The sequence below is a fragment of the Anser cygnoides genome, chromosome 5, assembly GCF_040182565.1.
Source record: "Anser cygnoides isolate HZ-2024a breed goose chromosome 5, Taihu_goose_T2T_genome, whole genome shotgun sequence".
NCBI lineage: Eukaryota > Metazoa > Chordata > Aves > Anseriformes > Anatidae > Anser > Anser cygnoides.
The window spans coordinates 53,553,552-53,572,911 of record NC_089877.1 but is presented as its reverse complement, the minus strand read 5'-3'; the positions used below and the strand labels follow the sequence as shown (position 1 = coordinate 53,572,911).

The 19,360-nt window shown below is 48.2% G+C and overlaps 1 protein-coding gene across 5 annotated transcripts in view; it reads left to right on the top strand.

The window, feature by feature from the left end:
- The first annotated feature begins 520 nt into the window (after nt 1-520).
- BCL11B (BCL11 transcription factor B) overlaps nt 521-19,360 on the top strand; it is a 96,521-nt gene continuing 77,681 nt past the window's right edge. The window contains exons 1-2 of one of the 5 annotated variants that reach the window (XM_013181362.3): nt 521-1,473; nt 14,951-15,319. In XM_013181362.3, coding sequence (XP_013036816.1) covers nt 1,416-1,473; nt 14,951-15,319 — 427 coding nt within the window. In that variant the 5' untranslated portion in view covers nt 521-1,415. Of the gene's footprint in view, nt 1,474-3,569; nt 4,075-14,950; nt 15,320-19,360 lie in introns of those variants that run through there. The other 4 variants (XM_013181391.3, XM_013181374.3, XM_013181401.3 and 1 more) reach the window with 4 other exon arrangements.

The window sequence follows — 19,360 nt, the reverse complement described above, 5'->3', positions numbered from 1 at the left end:
CGGCTGGAGGGACGGGCAGCCCGAGCCTGCCCGCGGCTCCTGCCGGCTCCGCACCGCGATGGGGAACGGCGGGGGCACCGGCACCGGCACCCCCGGCACCCCCGGCACCGGCAGGGGCACGGGCAGGGCCGGGCGGCTCTCCGCATCCTCCCCTCCGCTCCTCCATCCCTCGGCCGCCGGCCCCCGGCAGCCACCCCCGCCCCGGGCCGCCCCCGGCCGAGCCCCTCCCGGGCTCGGGGAAGTTTGGCCGTGCGGGAAGGATGCGGCTTTCTGCTCCCCCCTTTCCCCTTTCCCTCCGCTTAGGCGAGAAAGCAGCAAGCGCACAAAGCCCGGAGCTGCTCCCCGCTCCGTGCATGTGCTTTAGTTTGTGCGCGAGTGTGTGCGAGTGTGTGTGTGCGAGTGTGTGTGTGTGTGCGAGTGGCGTTTCTTGTTCTCTTGCAGGGTACAATGTTAAAAAGCCACCGCTAGTCGCCCCCAGTGCTCCTACTCTCTGGGTCTTTTTGTCTCTAGTGCAGATTAAACGTCACGTCCGCACTTGAACTTGAATTTTATCCCATTGTACAGAGGCAGCCCCAGCCATAGAGAGACAGAGCGCTCCCAGAGAACCAGGACTCCGCCATCTTCACATTGCAATATATAATAGTAATAGCCAGCACCAGCCCAGCTGCACTGGGGGCTTCCTTCCTTCCAGTCCCAGTGCCAGGCGAGGGGGGAAGAGTGCAAAGTGGTGCAGGAGCACTGGCAATCCAAAAGCACCAGGGCAAAGCAGTGCCACTTGAGCTGGGAAAGAGGAGACACAGTTTTGGCTACCCCTTTTCAAAAAAATTCTCTCTATATATCTACCCAGCAAGGGTCAATCTCTGAAAAACATTTTTTTTTTGGCAATTTTTTTTTTGTTTGTGGGCAATCCCAATTCAAGTACTTTTTTTTTTTTTTGATATTCCTGCTTTTTTTTTCTTTTTTTTCTTTTTTTTTTCTTTTTCTTTTTTTTTTTTTTTAACCCTCCTGGTGGAAAAGCGCACTTGCCAATTTGCCAAGCACTCTGGAAAGAGGGAAAGAGAAAAGTGTCACTGGCGGTGCATATCCTCCTAAGTTCAAGAAGAGATTTGGAAGTCCAAGTGGCAGAAGCAGTGGAGAAAAGACAGAGTGTGTGAAAGAGAGAGGAAAAAAGAGCGAGAAAGCTTTTCCTGATGATGATGATTTTTAATTGAGAGGAGATCCCATCCAGTGCACCACAGCAGCGACAAAAAGGAGGTGTTATTTTTTTTTTCTTTTTTATTTTTTGAAAGAAGAAGAACTCGGTAAAGAAGAAGAAGAAGAAAGAGGAAAAAAAAAAGAGGAGGAGGATCGGCCCCCAACACATCCCCCCAGACCAGTGCAGCTCTCCAGGCGATGCCAGTGTAAATGCCAGGGCAATGTCCCGTCGCAAGCAGGGAAACCCGCAGCACTTGTCACAAAGAGAGATTATCACACGTAAGTTTGAACTTGGAACCAGATCGAGCCGAAATCAAGGAGCAAAATTAGGGAAGGGGAGGAAGCGGGCTGGGGGGGGGGGGGGGGATGGGGGGGGCTCCAGGAGAAACCAAAGCTAGTAAATGACTTCAGAGAGAGGGAGAGGAGAAGGGAATTAAAGAGGGGAGGGGGGTGTGCGGCTAGGGGGGATGGGCTGGGGGTGGGGGGGGGGGGAGAAGCCCGAAGTTTTGCCGTGCGTTTGCAGCGGTGCGGAGGTGAGGCGGGCGGGCGGGCAGCGCCGAGCGGTGCCGAGCGGAGCGGGGGAAAGGCGCTGCCGGCGGGGGGCGGCGGGGGGCTCCCCCCGAGGGGGCACGGGGCCGTGCCGGGCCGGGCCGGGCCGTACCGGGCCGTAGGGGCTCCGCACATCGCCCCCGGCCCCGCTCCTCGCTCCCCGCACCGGGGTTGCAAAGCGGAGCGCTGGGAAAAGTTGGCCGGGAGCCTGGCATCGGCGTGACAGCCGGGGCTGGGGCGGGGGGGGGGGGGGGGTGCGAGGGATGCGGGGGGGGTTCGGGGAGAATCAAGGTGGGCAGGGGGCCGGGGAGGGGTGTGGGGGGAAGGGGAGAGGCCGGGGGGCTTGATGGGAAGCACATGGAGGCGGTGGGCCGGCCGAGCGGCGGGCGCCGAGCCCCCCGGTGCGGGGCAGGTAGATGGGCAGGATGCAGCCCCAGGTGCAGTGGAGGGGGGGTCCCCGTCCTGCACAAGGCGGGGGGAGGCACGACGGGCTCGGCTGGGGCTAGAGGCAGGGCAGGGGGTGCAGAGGGGCCGGGGGAAGGAGTGGGGGTGCCTGTTGGGGAGAGGAGGGGGGGGGTGCAGAGAGGAGAGCCGAGGCGGCGGAGGGGGGCACGAAACGCGGGCCGGGCGGCGGGGCAGCAGCGGGGGCTGCACTTTGCCGAAGCTCCCATTGTGAAATGCAAATACTCATCACCACCCCCTTCCCCCCCCCCCCCCCCCCCCCCCCAAAAAAAAAAAAGATAAATCGGAGGAAGGGAAGGAGCCCCCCCCCCCCCCCCCAGCATCCCCCCCTCTCCTCCCCGTTCCCACCCTACACCCTTCAGAGGGGCGAGCGGGCGGCTGCAGGCAGAGCCGGGGCAGGTCCCCCCATGCCGGGCACCCCTCTCTGAGCTGCCGGGGTCTCTGCCACGGCTGAATGGGGGGCTCCGGGTGAGGGACCCCACAGAGCTCCCCGCTGCTCCTCCGCCACCGGGCCCCGGGGACAACCGGGGGGGGGTGGTCCTGCATTTCCCCCCGAAAGCATCGGACCCGCTCGAGGTGGGGGGGGGGGTTAGGAAAGGAGAGCAAGCCTTGGGGAGGTTGTTGGGGGGGCGGAGGCCGGTTTGAGGCCCCGCACCCCACCGGGGAGGCCGGCCGGACTCCCCCCTCCCCCCCCGACGTGTCCGCAAGTTGCTGTGCTGCGGGGGGCGGCGGCGCGCACGGAGCCAGCCCCGGGCTGAGCCTGAGCCGCGGCGGATCCGAATATTTATGTTCCGATTTTAAAGAATTTAAATAAATAAATAAAATATTCCCCCGGCTTCTCTCCCCTCCCCTGAAAGCCAAGAATAGGAGCCATCTGCCAGGAGCATTTGGTGCTTGCGAGCTCCTCTCTTTCTTTGTTACCGGTGATAAATTTCTGTTTGTAAGATTTCCTCGTGAATCGATGTGTATATACCTATATAATTTTTCCCCCTCCTGGGAGATTTTTTTCTGTTTTCGTAGGTGAGGGTTTTGGGGAAACGGTGCGGGTCCCGAAATTTCAATTTCTTTCGCTCTTTCTCTTTCCTTTTTTTTTTTTTTGGTGTGCTCCTTTATTTTTTTAACCCGTTCCTCACCCTCCCTCCCCCCCCCCCAGCCCATCAGCTGGTGGAACACAAATGAAGATGCATCTGGTATTCAGCTCTCTTTCTGGGGGGTTTGTTTTTAATTCATTGTTATTTGGGAGCCAGATTTGCATCACCATAAAAGGTGGATTCCCCCCCCCCCCCCCCGCTCCCTCTTCATTAATTGCATTTTTGTTTTTAACCATCCGGTTCAGAAAAAAAGCGTTTCCCTTTTTCTTGGTGCTTCCCCCCACCCAATTTCTTATTTTTTAAGAAAAAGCATCAACAACCTGAACCCTCTCTAAATCACCCTGTGCAATTTCTCCTACTTCTTTTCTGTCTCAGTTGTGAGGAGATGTGGGGTGTTGAAAGGGGGGTGTGCAGAAAATCTGGTTTGTTGCGCACGTCTGAATTTGTTTCAAGGGGTGAAACATTTCTTTTCTTGCTGCTGTTTCTGCTGGGGGGGGGGGAGGTGGGGTGGAGGAGAGAGCCAGGTAGGTTTGTTCTTCCAATTTGATCTCCTTTTTCCGATCGCTTTACTTGAAAGTAAATAATGAGGCAGGAGAGCATTAAAAGGTGCCGAGGAGCTGCGTGTACAATGGGTTTAGCGGGGAGGCTGGGGAGGAATGGAGAGCAGAGCGGTACGCAGCTTCCCTCCCTCCCCTCTTGTATTTATCTATCTCTCCATCCTGAGGAAGCTGGCGGAGAAATCAGGCTGCATACTGAACAGTGGCAGAAAAAAATGAAGGTATCCAGGGGAGGAGGGGGTGGGAGCCGGGGGGGGGCTGAGGCTGGGGCTGGGGTTGGGGCTGGGGGGAGCAGGAAGCGCAGGCATTTTAGCGCACAGGCAGTGAGCCTCAGCGGCAGGCGTGCAGGAGGGGGGCTTGCCATCCCCGCACTTCTCGGGAAGGTGTCATTCGTGGGGGCAAAGCAGCCAGCAGACCGGCCTCTGCGAGGGGGTGTTGGGAAAGTAGCAGGCAGCGGAATAGGAAACCAAAACACTTGCAACTAAATAAACCCAGCCCCAAGCCAAGCCCCCAAAGCCGGGATGAATTGGTGCTGTTTCCTGAAATCTTGCATTTATGTCATGTTTAGCTTGGGCTTTTTTTTTTTTTTTTCCTTCCCCCTCTCCCTCTTTGGCATCTGTCAGGAGAGTTGCATCTCAGGATGGATTGGAGGTCTGTGCCAGGCAAAGAAAGAGAGATAGAGAGAGAGATGGGGAGAGAGAGAAAGAGAAGGGTTTTCTGACACTGCTCAGCTGGAGTTTATTGGGTTTCATGCTCTTGGTATTCAGAGAAACGTTTAGATCCTGAGTGTAAGACAAACAAACAAACACAAAAAGCAGAGGGGCTGCAACGTAGCTATGCTCCAGAGTTGCAATGTCTCATTTGCACCATGGTCTTTAAGGCTGCAAAACTGAGTGGCCTGCTTGTCCTTGCCAGGCTCACCCAGGCAGCCTTGTAATGGATGCACGTGCAGCACAAAAAGGGGGTGACATATGTGGGGAGAAAAGAGCAGCTCTGGACCTCTCCTCAGTGATGGTGGACAGAACAAACTTGGTAGCTGCGCTCACTTAAATGGGTGGACAAAGCAAAAGAGGCAATTAGGTAGAGAAAGAGGAAACAGAGCTGTAGAGCTGCTCCGTGCAAAGAAACGTTAGTTTGGTTTGATTCAAATTGCTGATTTTCCAGCTTAAGATCTTCTTTTTTTAACTTGAGAAATCTGTTTTCATACTAGCCCTGCATTTTGCATTTGAAGGAAATGCGAAAAATGAGAGCATGTGAAAAGCTCACTGATAGCAGTTTTGCAGAAGGCGGCAAAGCAAGAACGTTTCTGTAGGGCAGCAGCAAAGGTTGGGAGGGAAAGGCACAGTGAAATCATACAGTTCCAGGTGGACAGCCAGGTTTCCCAAGAAGGCTCTTCAATACCTGGTCAACAGGTTCCCTAGGAAGAGTAATAATTTCCTATACCATTTTGTATTTGTACATAGTCATTAGAAATAATAATGAAAAACACTAAGATTTTTTGCATGTCAAAGTTTTGCAGATTGCTTCAAGGAGCTTCTCTTAAAATGCATTTAGATTCAGTGCAATTAATACATTTTTTTTTTCACAGAAAAAACCCACACCAATGTAATTAACTCTCATGTAAAGAGAATGTAAGCTGTGACTGAAGATTTAGAGAGGAAATTATTTTGGAGATGGCTGACTTTTTCATAATACCCGCACAGTTGTCCACAGAAAAGCCTAACGTGTTTTTGAAAGGCATTACATGTGTCGGCTTTAAATAGGACAGGAAAAAAAAAGAGGTTGCGTGCGGTTGATTTCCAGGTTGCTTTTCATTTGGATATATTTATATTTGACACATAAGATGAACAAAAATACTGGCATATTTTCATAGTTTAAAATATTTTTGAAAAACTGATGCAGAGTAACTAGATCGTGGATCTTGATTGTTTCGTCCTTTTTGCTTGATGTGCTCAGTGGTTTAAATAGATGTACAGCGGGTGAGAAATCATTTTGCATTTTTTCGCTGGTCGGCAGATGCAGAGCATATTTTGTCAGGCTTATTTAAATATTGAGAAATAAAGTCTTAAAGCTTTTACAACCTGGCTGCCTTCGAGCAGGAACGGTTGGAGCCCTTGTCTTGTGCAGAATGGATGTTCCTCCGCAGAACAAAGGGTTGTCTTGTGGCATATTTGACAATAATTATGACTTAGAGGTGTGTGCGCTCGTACAAGTACAAATTATTGATATCAGTTACCGACTTCGGTTGACACCTCCTCGGCAAGTCTTCCTCGGGCCGAGCTCGCAAACCTTTTCGGTCAACCAAACGCCTCGCACAGCTCGCCGACTTCCCTTCCCCGTTTCCTATCTCGATCGCTTTGCTCTCCGCGCCGTTTGTTGATAGAAAAGACTTTCCAAAATAAACTTTGCTGGCTCGCAGTTGCCTCGCAGGGCTGCCTGGTGCCCCGGCCGCAAGTGGCGGCTGCTGACGACTAGGGGGAGCTCGCAGCCCGTCTGATGCGGGGACGGCGCCGGCCCCGCCGCCGCCGCCGCTGCGCGGGATGTTCAGCCCTGGGAAATAGCAGCCGGAGCTCGGGCACTTCACGGCGCTGCAAAATGTTTGCAGTGTAAAGTTGTAGTATCGATTTCCATGCGAAGATCTATAGAGCGCTAGCTGAGAGGGGGGCTGCGAGCGAGGCAGATCTATTTTTAGCTAAAGCGCGGCTGATTAATTGACTCGGGCGGACAGGAGTTTTTAATTAAAATTAGTTTTTAACAATGCTTTTTATTGCCAGCGTACAGTGTTTAAATTCTCAATTTGTTGTCAGATAGCGATCGGGGTAATGATACTTGAACATGAGTGAGTCTCCGTGCATCGGGGGGGAAGCCCACGTAACTGCACTTGGCTTGTTCCAGCAGACGTAAACACCGAGAGAAAGGGAGCTGGGGTCCTGGGAGAAGGTGTGCACGGCAATAAGGCGGACACACACACACACCATTTGGGGTTGCTTACATGTCAGGAAGCCACATGTGCCCCTGCCGCGAGGATCTGCCGTTGGATAGTTCACCGTACTTTGATCCTCTCAGGTCCTTATAACAAAAAAACCTGCAGCTCCTGTGAAAGAAAATAAGCATTTCTTTCCTGAAGAAATAAACACAAAACCACGTATGTGATATAGAAGTTGCAGCTCGCAGGCTGCTCCACTGAGCTTGTGCTCTTCTCCGCTTGTCTGATTGCCCGCCATGGACAGACTTTAGCGGGACATTTTCTTGCCCAAACATATAATTTTGTGGTGTACGCATGGGAAGCTTTGATCGCTGGATGTCAGGGTAGAAGGTTTACTTCACCCAGTATGAGAAAGTCATCAAATCATGGTATTGTTAACATATCACAAGCATATTCTTATTTTTAGGGCTCAATATGGGGATGTAGGTTATCCCGAGACAGGAAAGCACGCTTTCTTCTAATCTGAAAGAGAAATAAATTAGGTCAGACAAAAGATCAGGGCTGTCGCCAACTGTATAAAAACCTTTCACTCTTGGGTAGAGAGGGCCAGCAATTTATCTGATGATTTCTCTACTTCATTTAGTGTTTGAATCAAGCTCGTTGGAAGCATATAGACAGCAGCCAGCTCATTTGACAGACCTGTAACATGAAGAGCACAGTGCCTCGGCCTCTGGTGCGGCAAAGGTTCCCCAGCTATGGGGAAATCTTGCCTTTCTCTCCTCCCCAGACTCCTCAAACTTTGCCGATTGCTGCTTTGTTTCCATTCCACGACTGCTAACTTTTGCTAAGAGGAACAAGAACCCCCCTCTCCTCCTCCCTGGTGCCTTTGCCCCCGGCGCACGCACACGCACATGCACGCACACGCTCCCCTTCCTCCCTCTGTCTCCCACTCATCCCACTCGCCAAGGCTGAAGCCCATCAGCAAAGTCTCCCCGTGGAGCCACGCTGTACCAAAATGGCTCTCCGCCTCCTTGCCCGAGCATTTCCTCCTCTTGGTTGCTGTTCAGTGGGGCAGCGGTTTCTTCAGGGCTGCTCCACGCACCGCCTTGCAGATGTCGGTAACATTTGGTCTTGGTAGCCTCAAGAGAAAGCGTGTGGAAAAATAAACGGTGGCTGGGCTTACCGCCTGCTTTAAAGTTAGTGATGCCGTAAAAGCACTTGGTGAAGTATCAGCATTGGCTGTAGATAGATTTATATATATGTGTCTTTCTAATGAGGGAGGGAAAAGGCATCAATAACAGTGCACATTGATAAATGTGTGATTCATTCAGCTGCTCCTACTATAGCACCTTCCTCTTTTGTGTTTATTTACTTTCTTAAATTGTATCTGGGCAGGCTGCACACCATTCCTCTGCACCCACGGTTGCAAGCCTCAAAGGCAGTTGTGTGTTCAGCTCCTGAACATCAGTTAAATTTGCCCACTGCTCTAGCTCCTGAAAAGCTGTTGCCTGCTCGATACTGTAGACCTTTGCTGAAGCTTTAAGTAGCAGCTTTTTTTTTTTTTCCTTTCTTTTTTTTTTTTCTTCTCAAGGAATATATAAAAAATGCCTAAAGCAGGCTATTCGAAAACAAATTAAAGCAGAGGGACACACTTCATGCGTTTCAGGCACGCGCCAGTAGAAGGGGGTTAGAAGAATATCATCATTTTACTGGCAAAAGTGACACCAGATCGGGGATTTGATTAATGGTACAGCATTCACAGGGACTTAGTTCTGTATTTTTGACATATGCAAGTCTTTTGTGTAGTTGCCTCGGTGCAAGAAATTCCTTTTTTTTTTTTTTTTTTTTTCCTGGAGCAGCTGATAATTTGTGTGTGTGCTGGATATGCCCAAGGTACTTTCCAAAGACTAAGCACTAGACAGCACAGTATAAAAAAGGAATCCAAAGTTAAGGGAAAGGAAAAAAACACTGGTTTACTTAACTTTTTTATGACCCCTTTTACTAAGCCACTGGAATAAGCCATAAATTCGCTGAATGTTATAATGAATATGCTTCAATGAGAGCAAAAAAAAGGCTTAAGAAAATTGTATATGAGCAACAGAGTTCCATACACAATTGAGGAGCAGTCTCTTTTGAGACCGATATTTATAAAAAAGAACAGAGTTGTCGTGTGTTTAATATGCGTTCAAAACTAATTACTTAATTTTGATCATGCCTTTTAAATCTTTGGGTAAGAATCCGTGCTTCAAATCTCCTTTTCTAAGCCAGTTAAAAGCCTGTACCAAAATACCGCTCCTTCTGCTTTTGTGGCACCGAGCGCTCTTTTCTCTCCTTGGTTGTCGTTTAGTTTTAAATAAAACAAATCTATTCACTTGGGAACAAAGCATGCTTTTATATCCCATCATCACATTCCATTTTATCTGCGGAGATTTACAGCTTCTGCAGTCTATAGAAGAGCCTATGCATTTTACGCTCTCAAAAGCAGTAAATATTTTTTTATGAACGTACAGTTTACTTAAGGGGAGACACGCCACTCCCTTCTTTAACACTGTGCATAGTTCCTGGTGAAATAACATCTGACGAGCGCTTGAGATCCAAGCAGATCCTTGGATATTCTTGGCTTTTGTTCCGTTTGGGTTCTGCGGGGTTGCCGTGCCGTTTCCCTCCTTGTTTTTCCCAGCCCCCGAGGTCCTGCCCCGCTCTTTACGCCCGCGGCCGGGCTTGCTCCGTCTCAGGTGCGGCCGGGGGTTTGTGCTGCTTTCCGATACCCTCGGGCCACTTCTGCGGGAGGCGGCCGAGCTGGGCGCTGCGGGGGGTGCCCCGCACCTCGCCGCCGTGCGGGGTTTGCGGGACGTCCCCCTTTGTCCCCCCCAATCCGCTGGGAGCCTGCCGCGGGCAGGTGCCCCCCGGCCACCCCTCGCCGCGCTGCGCTGCGCTCTGGCACGGCACGGCACGGCTCCCCGGCACGGCACGGCTCCCCGGCACGGCACGGCTCCGCGGGACGGCACGGCTCCCCGGCACGGCTCCCCGGCACGGCTCGGCACGGCTCGGCACGGCACAGACCCGCCGCTCCTCGAGCCGCCTTTTGTGCGCTTCGCGTTGCGCCCTGAGACGCACTTGAAAAGTAGCGCAGAGCTGCCGGCCCGTGCGTTTCTGGGGCTTCCCCATCACGTCGCCTCTCTCGGTCAACTCTGCCTCACACGTTATTTACTTATTTATTTATTTGTTAAACACTCTATCAGTAATTGCTGCTCAGTCCTCAGAACAATTAAAAATGGATGGCAGACAAGCGGTGCCTCAGACCGCCGAGCGCGATGCTGATGCAACGTGCGGGCGTAAACTAAACCCTGTACCTTGCGGCTGCAGGGGGGAACTGGGAGCAGGTTATTGATAAACTTCGAGGGTGAGGAGCTGCAGTGCCTGCTCTGAGTGGCCATGGGCTTTGCGCAGCAAGGATCCTGACACCGATCGCTGCGATAACCCAGCTCGAGCGCACGCGATCCAAGCCATTTCTGCTAAGTGTGTTGACGTTACAGTAAATGTAACATGTGGGTGTTGATGGAAGGGACATCGTTTTCAGGCCTGCTTTGGGCAACACCCTAAAAAGCATGTCACTTATTTGTGCTTGCTCCTGAACTGGGCTGAGCTCCTGGCTGTGCCTCCAAGGCAGTGGTGGCTGTGCGCTGGGAGCGGGGCCGGGCCCCTCATGCCAGGGCATGCGGGAGAGTGGCTTCCCTGGTTGGGGTGTGACAATTTGTGCAGCCCCAGCTTGTCCCGGGGGGTACCCTGGGCTCAGCATGGGCTGGGGTGGTAGCACAGCAGGCAGAGCACTTGCAGCGCTTCCCCGAACTCCCCGGTATTGATCTGTGACCCCGCTGCCGAAACAGAAGGCGGTGAGGAAGTTCAGTGCGCAACGCTTCAGTCTCTTGCCAAAGCGCTCCCTCTTCCCCCTTTCTTTGCCTCTCTTTGATACTGTGGGATTGGGAAAATAAGAAAAGAGAATAGGTGGACAACTTTTTGATTCCTTTGCACCTTTCGTTCAGCAGTGTAATAAAAGCACAAGAAAATAAATCACCAGTATCTGGACCCGGCCTCATCCAAAGCCCACAGACAAGCATATACAGTTTTGTCTTTTGAGGCCTTTGAGATGATTTTGAGTAACAGACTTTTCTACTATTAATGGGCATGATTTTGAGACATTTGACAGGCAGAAAGTACTTAGCATGTGCATTTGCTTTAATATTGGGCATAAGAATATTGTTTGCATGGGGCGCATATGGTGTAATGATGTCACCACGCAGAAAGAGGAGCGCTGGCGGTTTTGCAACAGTGCCTTTGTGAAATTAGGAAAATTGTCCACTGCACTGTAGGCAGCCAGAGAGCTTTGAGATGCTGCTTAGAGTCCAGCCAGCAAGTGTAACACTTGGCAAAGCAAATGATTTAGATTGTCCGGCTGCATTAATTTTATGAAGCCATCGAATGACAGCAGTGTCACTGATGTCCCCATAGATCACCCATCCCCGACTCACTGTGCTCCCTCAGAAGGTGGTGCAGGGCTGTTTTGAGGAGTCTCTGGGTGCAGTGAAAATGCTGGGCACACCTCAACACACCTGGGAGAACCAGGGCATGAGTCCTGGCTGGAAATAGCTTGTTTGCATTTTTTTTCCTTTTTCCCACGTAAGACAGAGGAGATGTTTTCCATTCTCCTTTATCGTGTGGCTTGATTTTTCCTTCTTAAAAAAAAATAATTAATTTTAGATAAATGCTCGGGAGGAAACACCCTCCTTCCCCCAAACCCAGCTACCAACAAACAGAAATAAAACCACAGAGTTAAATTCAAATAATGTGAAGCGACTCATTTGAAACCCACAGACACAAGTGGAGTCAGAACTTTAGATTGAGACTGGACTAAATTGCCCCATTGGTATTAAAGGACTCCTTAAACAGCATAAGATCCTGGCTGTTGTATTAACCAGGCGTGACCCTATGCGTTATGGGCTGGACTTCCAGGCTTTTTTCTCTATTCCTTTGTGGGTTTTAAATCTCTCCTGTAATGTTACTTGAATGTAGGTTTTTAATGGCTTAATTGAGTTGTCAATAAGAAGCCTTTTCTTTCTTTTCCTTTCCTTTTTTTTTATTTTATTTTTATTTTATTCTGTGTTAAAAAAAATGCAAATTGACATGGATAAAATGCATTTGAAGATCTATTCAGTATTTTGTTTTTCATTCTTTTATGTCAATTTTCCATGTCCTGAAAAAGGGATTGTAATATAGCTTCTGCATTGTTGGGTATACGACTGGTCTCGTGCTTGATGATTTATTAAGCTAAAATCAGAAATAGAGTCAAGTAAAAAAACCTTTTGAGAGTTTGAAACCCAATTACTACTGATCATGAGGGCTCAGCGTACCAAGAAAACGAAAAGCTGATTTTCGGTAATGTGGCGACTGCCAAAATATGAAGGAATACCAGATGTTATTTTAAAAAAGTGCCATTGCAGAGTCCTTGGAAAGAGAGAGTGAGAGAGTGTAAGTGAATAGGCATATGTGGATTTAACTAATATTCAAATGAACTGTATGGCTGAAAGGAAAGAATTCTCAACAGTTTAGCTGCTAAAACCTCCTTCATGTTTCCAGAGATGCATGGTCAGGACCCTTATCAAATGCAGCACTTTTGCTACGTTTTCTGAAGAGCACAATTTAAATCACAGGGAAAGAAAAAAAAATCCTCACATCAAAAAAGATAATAAAGTTGAGATCTGTGCTTTTCTTTTTATTTGTTACATATATGCCAAAATTCAGCCTTTGTAATTTGAGAGACAGACTTTAATCTGAAAGCTTTACAGGATTGTTACGTGAAACTCGTAACAAGCATTTTCCCCCTCTGCCACCTTTTCTTCTTACAACCCTTGGTTCAGTTCCTGTTTTCATGTTGTCTTTTCCAGCTCTTTGTCCCATCTCCCATGTGTGTATGTGCGTGTGTGTATGTCCCTGTGTGTGTGTTTTTTTTTTTTTTAATATTTTGACACTCTGCTCCCCCTTAGTAGGAATTCCTCCTAGAAATAGTGCGCACGCTTCTAAAGGACCCTTTTCACAGTCCTTTTCTTTTGGCTCTAAAATGATGTATATGTAATTGGTAATTAAAGGTGCAAGCTCTCTTCAATATAAACAATATTGCTCAATGTTAGATCATTAAAGGGAACCGCAGCACTAAATAATTACCTTTTGCATTGTGACACACTCTTCACAGACATCCGCTCTCTTCCCGGCAGTCCCTGTTCAGCGCGGGGTTATGGTTGCGTTTTCACTGAGGCAAGGAGGCATCTTTTCATAATATAAATTGGTGAATTAATTACATAGTATTGTCTTCAAACTCCTTTTAAACTTAGATTAAGGGGAAAAAAGTAATTACTGGTTTTCAGAACTAGTATTATGCTGTGTATTTGGTAACCTTGGGGTGAGTTAGGAAACCAAAGCCTTTCTGTGCCCATCGTCTGCTCCAGCGGGATGGGTCGTGCTTGGGCACTTCTCTAGGGTCTCAGTCCTCTTCCTGCTGCTGCTGGTGCTGCTGCTTTCTATTTTGCTGTTAGAGAGCTCTGATGCAACTTGTAATACAGCTGGTAGATACACTAATCAATTATTTATTCTGGAAGAGGAAAACGGGGGCGATTCTTTTTCTAAACTGTCTTTTTCGAGGCTCAACCAGTTTTTGCTGCCAAGTAATACATTTCGCCTTGTAGCTCTTGTTCCTTTTCTATGTTTTGTGTGTGTGTGTGTTGTGTTTTGTTTTTCAATTTGCTGAAGAACGGGACAAAACTCCTTTTGATTTCGGCCAGGAGGAGAATCCAGATCTGGATTATGACATCTGTTTATCTCAGTCTCACTTCTCTGAGATAGTTGTGTAACTCGCTTTCCCTAGGAAAACCATAAGCAATCCGCTCAGGCCAGTAAAGAACATTTCTCCTACTATTCCTTTAATCCTGATTCGATTAGAGGTCTCACTCCCTGATTTACATACTCTTAGTTCCTCTGTTTTGTTCAGCCCAAATCCTATAGTCCTTGCAGAGGCAAAACAGCCTTAGGCAAAAGTCAGTGGAGATTTTGCCCAAGTAAAGACCAAGGTTTGTATGATTTGGCAGTTACACAGCAGAACAAGAGAAAATAAAACAAAATCCAAATTTTGCCCCAGAAATGGATTGTGATCCACAATTATTTTATAATGTAACAATTACCTTCAAAATACCCATTAAAAATGCACTGTGTTTTATTAACTGTGACACGAGAAATTATTTATTCCTTAGAAACTGATTCAGGTCACTCAGAAACGCTTTCAGTGTTTTGGGGCTAATGGTATAAAGTCCATCCGGTCCATGGGCACGATTTATACAAAAAACTTTTATTAACCTATATAGCAACTGCACAGGTATTTGGCATCAGGAAAATGAGTGGAAGATTTCGGGCTCAGCCAATATTCCTGTACGTTAAATAAATGCCTTACTCTCTTTCCTACTGTACTCACTTTTGAACCCCCTCAGCTTCTCATGAGACCACATCCTTCTTACCTTACTCTGCTGTATCTTGTACTGATGGGAGGACATTTAACCTGGTTGCTGGTATCTTTGTAAAGGGAAAGGGTGGTGGCACTAATTTTGTGTGCCACAAGAGCCTGATCCTGCTTGTTCAGGGCACTTGAGCACTTCCCTCCCTGCTTTTCCCCTCTCACTGAAATCAAAGGAGAGATTTAGGTGCATAAGATTTGCTGGATAGGACCTTGGCCAGATGGCTGGGAGATGCAGTGGGAATGAGAAGGTGGGATAAAAAGAGAGAAACTGTTTCAGAAAGTGACTCGGGGCTTGAACGTTTGCAAAATGGCTCTTTGCTGATCTCCTTGCAGTGCTGGCAGCAGTGGGAAGGAGCTGTCAGGAAAGCTATGCCAGGTCAGCCTTTCCATTTTGTTTCAGGCAGGCTTGGTTGCAAAATATATTGAAATCATTCTGGGAGAGTGGAAAAGCTGAAAAATGAAAGAAAGATCTAATCAGGCTTGGCTTCTTTTGGGTGCGGGGGGAGGCTGGGCCTCTTGTGATGCATCCTTCAGAGTCTGTGAACATTCAAAGCAATCTCTTTCTCTTCTCCCCTCATCCCTTTCCTCCCTCTTTCTCCTTGTCCATGTAAAGCAGAGGCTGACCATGTGGAACCGGCACTCGCCGACGAGGATGAGAGCCTGGCAATAGCAGAGCCAGGTGGCATCAGCATCGCCGCAGGCGGGACAGACCCCGACTTGTTAACCTGTGGACAGTGTCAGATGAACTTCCCGCTGGGAGACATCTTGGTTTTTATAGAGCACAAGAGAAAACAGTGCAATGGCACTGGTGGTGCCTGCTATGAAAAGAGCATGGATAAGAGCAGCCCTCCCCCCTCCTCACGCGCCGAGCTCAGGAAAGTGTCAGAGCCAGTGGAAATCGGGATCCAAGTCACACCCGATGAAGAAGACCGTCTTCTCACGCCTACAAAAGGAATTTGCCCCAAGCAGGAGAACATTGCAGGTACAGCATGTTTTACACTCAATCAACTGCCTAGGTAATCTTTTAACGAGAGCCCTCTAGAAAGTGCCATGAAACGGAGGCTTCAGTCACAGGACTTTATAGGAGCCATCAGCCTGGAGGGCCCTCACAGCTACGGGGAGAGGGGGGGGGCAAAGGGGGGGGATGCTCAGCAGGGCTGCCCACCCCTTGTCTGGTTCAGCACAGCTCTCTGTGCAGGGCCAGCTCTCTGAGACTGGGGACTCTCGATCCCCTGGGAGAGCCAAGGGGCAGTGTGTACACATAAGAAAAAGCAGAAGTTTTTGGGCAGAGAAGCCATTTCAGGAGCGTCCTTAAGCAGGTAGCAGTGGTGGAAGACTCTGGTGAGATGCTCAGTTCAGTCCAGTTCAGATACACTTCATAACACGCAGACCCACTGGGAAGGATAAAAACCTGACCCCACTGAAGTCAGTGGCAAAATCCACTTCCACTGACTTCAACTGGGGTAGATTTCAGCTTCCTGACCTGAATTACTGACTGTGTTGCCTGTCCTGGGTCTCTGCAGAAGGCTGGAGTTGGGTGGGGGACACCTCCATTCACACACACACTCAAAATGAGCTTTTGAAAGAGGTGAGAAGCACAAGCTGGCCCAGATGAGCAGATAGCAGGCATTTCTTTTTCCTAACCCCCTCAGACGTGGTGCAGTTAACATTTACTCAGCAGACCCCCCCAGCTCAGTGGTGGGCAGGCAAGCGCTGGCATCCACTTGGGTGAGCTGCTGTGAAATGGCTTCTGCAGAGCGCGCGGCGTGGGGCAGCTTCCGGCGCGCAGGGCGTTTCTTCTCTCTGCAGTGCAGCGCACGCTGCTCACCATGGTGAAAGGAAGGGCTGTGCTCCCTGCTAGTCAGTGTTTTTTTCATGTTACACAGCAGGATCTTCCCTCAAACTGGCCTTTATGTTCAAATCGACTGCATCCCGTACAGAAGACCAGTGGCAAGTTGTCATTCCTGCCACTAGATGATTTCTCTAGGAATCGTCCTACAGGATTAGATCTGACAGTCCACAATCCTGTCTGTAGTAGAGGTGTTCCCATGAGGGAATTCCCAGAAGACTGGTACTAGGCTCCTATCTTTCCAATTAAAACTTTAGAGTTTCCCCGTTTTATCACTGGAGGTGTCTGAGTCTCTCCCCAGCACCTTTGGTGGGCTTGGCCATCATATAAATGAAGATGCAGGCTTTGAACTACTGAAGTCTTCAGATCTCCTTCAGACCTTTAAGACAGGGCATATGCCACCCATTGACTACATTGTTTTTCAGGAATTCGTAAGGGTGCAGTCACCATCTTGACATGGGGCAGCTGGTGGCTTTGTGGGGCGACAGCAGTGACAGCTGCTGTTGTAGCATTGTAAGCATCCCCACTGTAAGACCTGACCCCGTTCTTACCCTATGCTTTTGAAGCTCTGAATTCGTTTCCTGGCAGAGATGACTCCTTCATGGTGTAACAGCTTTCTGATGGCTAGGTTTGATGGGAGCAGAAGAGAAGTGTTCAAGAGCTTCTCTTCCTGTCTGCTGAAGGCCTCCTGAATGGTGCTGAGCACTCTCAACAGCTGCTGATCTCTGTGCAAGCTGACGGTGCTCAGCCCCTTGCAGAGGGTGCCCAGTGCTTTGTGAGGTTACTCCAGGAGACCTACGCTGCAGTTGTACTCCAGATCTCCTCTCTTACCAATCTATGCCCAAGATCAGTCCATAATGAAGTACTTCAATGGCTACATTCAGCTCAGAGGGTGCTGTCCCATCCCAGCTTCTGGGGGTCAGCATCGATATAACCAGTGCTTTTGCCATACAGAAAATCTGCTGGGGGAGAGGGTGAAGGTTATATTCATATGTGGAAAAGGCATAAAAAAAATTAAAAGCCAATCTGGAGCACCTAATCTCTTTCAGACTAAACTGAATATCAAATGAAAATATGTAGGAAAGATTTTGCATTGAGAAAAATAAAAGGGTTTATCATTTGATTGGCATTTTCTCAACAGTGCACAGAGATAGGGACATCCACTAAATAGTGCAGTAATAATGCTTTCTCAATTAGGAGCCCAGCTCTGAGATAAAAAGGTGCAGTGTCCTTCCATATTTTTTTTTTAATAGCAGCGGATAGTTTTCAATAGTAGGATAAAAGCCTCACATTACAGCCATGGAGGGTAGCCATGAAAAACCCACAGAAGTCATTCACTGGAAAGGCTTTAGTGGGATATACCAAACCCCTTATTTATATTTCAATAGAAAGGCTTTCTGCATTAGCCAAGAAAATCAGAATCTGCATTTAACATTAAAGGTATTTCCCAGTGAGCGGCTGTAGAGCATTGTTGTTAGATTTGTTAAAAAAAGAGACTAAATACGATTTCATAAAAGGGAAACTTAATCTCTAAGGCAGCTTTCTCCCACCCCTCCACCCCCTCCCTTTATTTTTTTATTTTTTTGGTAATAATGCAACAGCCTACAGTATTTTTACTTTATATGTGACGAAAGATATTCTTAGCCTTTCTGTACTGCGACAGGAAGAATGAATTTCTTTATTCCACCAAGAAATATGTAAAATAATCCCTTAGAAGTATGGGGAGATATGTTTGTTCAAAGCATTTAAAATGTTATTTTAATCAAAGGCACAAAACACTCTACATGCTGTGTCAGCTAAAGGAGACCATTACATTTTAACAGCAAATCATGCTCTTTTTCCCCCTCCTAGCCAAGCCCCCCCTCTTTGAAAATAACTTTTTTTTTTTTAATTATTAAATAAAAAGGCAAAAAAGATTAAAGAATGAAAAAACTTCAGTGGCTCAAATGTATAAAGTAATTTAATATGGTGGAAGCATTAATTATTTTAGCGTAATTGAATTCTGAGGACTGCAGTAGTTGCATTTTTGTAGACAAGCTCTGTTTATTATTTCTTTGTGTAGATTAACAGTAAAGGAAACATAGATAACTTTCAGTTATTTATTGTAAAATAAATGTGTCAATTCATGTGTAAAGCAAGCTGTTCAAAGATAATTGAGTCTTTATATTTGAAGAGGGAAACCAGAAATCACCCACTCGCCACTCCAGCTCCCTGAAATATGCTGCCACCGCTGCTGCCCTCAAATAGGTTTCAGCTACTCTCCTTGATCTTGTGTTATTTTTGTAGACCTTCTTATTTGGTCGAAATTATTTGTGCGGCCTTCTGCTGCGTGACTAAGCCGCGAAACATTACAGCTTCCCAGAGCTGAGCGTAGCGAGGGTACATCAGGCGCTGAGCTCGGCTCTACGCCTTGCACCTTTCTCCCCTCTGGGCATGAGGGTGCTTCATGTGGTGCGTTGGGATGCAGCGCCTCACCGAGAATTAACCTCGATGCAGAGTGCTCTGGAGTTGTGAGGTCTTTCCTTCTCTCTTTCTTTTTGCTTTTCTTTATTGGGAACTCTCCTTGCCCTGGTCACTGAACCCCTCCTGACCACATAACAGACCTTGTGCCGCTTAGAGGGAGGCAGGTAGAGCTCTGGAATCTACAAGAATTTGCATGCATGCAATGCAAATCTCCAACTGACATTTCTAGATTTCAGTAGAGACAAAGCAACTTTATCTCCGCAATCAGCTTTTAAAGACCTTCTGATAATGAACTCTGTAATCTTTCCCGGACTTGTAACTTGCAAATCCAAGCTTTTCAAGGCGCTTTCATTTAGTTACCACTGTCCGTAAGGTATGTGGTAACATGTTAGCTGCCACTTGTGAGGACGTGACTTGCTTAGGAGCAGTTTGTCCTGTAAAGGCTTTTTTTTTTTTTTTTTTTTCAAATTGGCTGACCTGTTTGAAAAGCAGTTCTGCCTCTCATACAGAGGGTGTGATAGTATCAAGCAGATGTACCAGATTGTTGCAGAGCAAAACAAAGCAAGGCCAATGAATTAGCTAGGAGTTATCAGCCACTGCTTCTTTCATTTCACCAGTGGCAGGTATTCTGAAAAATTTTGACCACAGATGTATTTTGTACCTCTTTTTAGCTTTCGTATTCGTGAGATCTTGTGCATGACCAGGTGACCA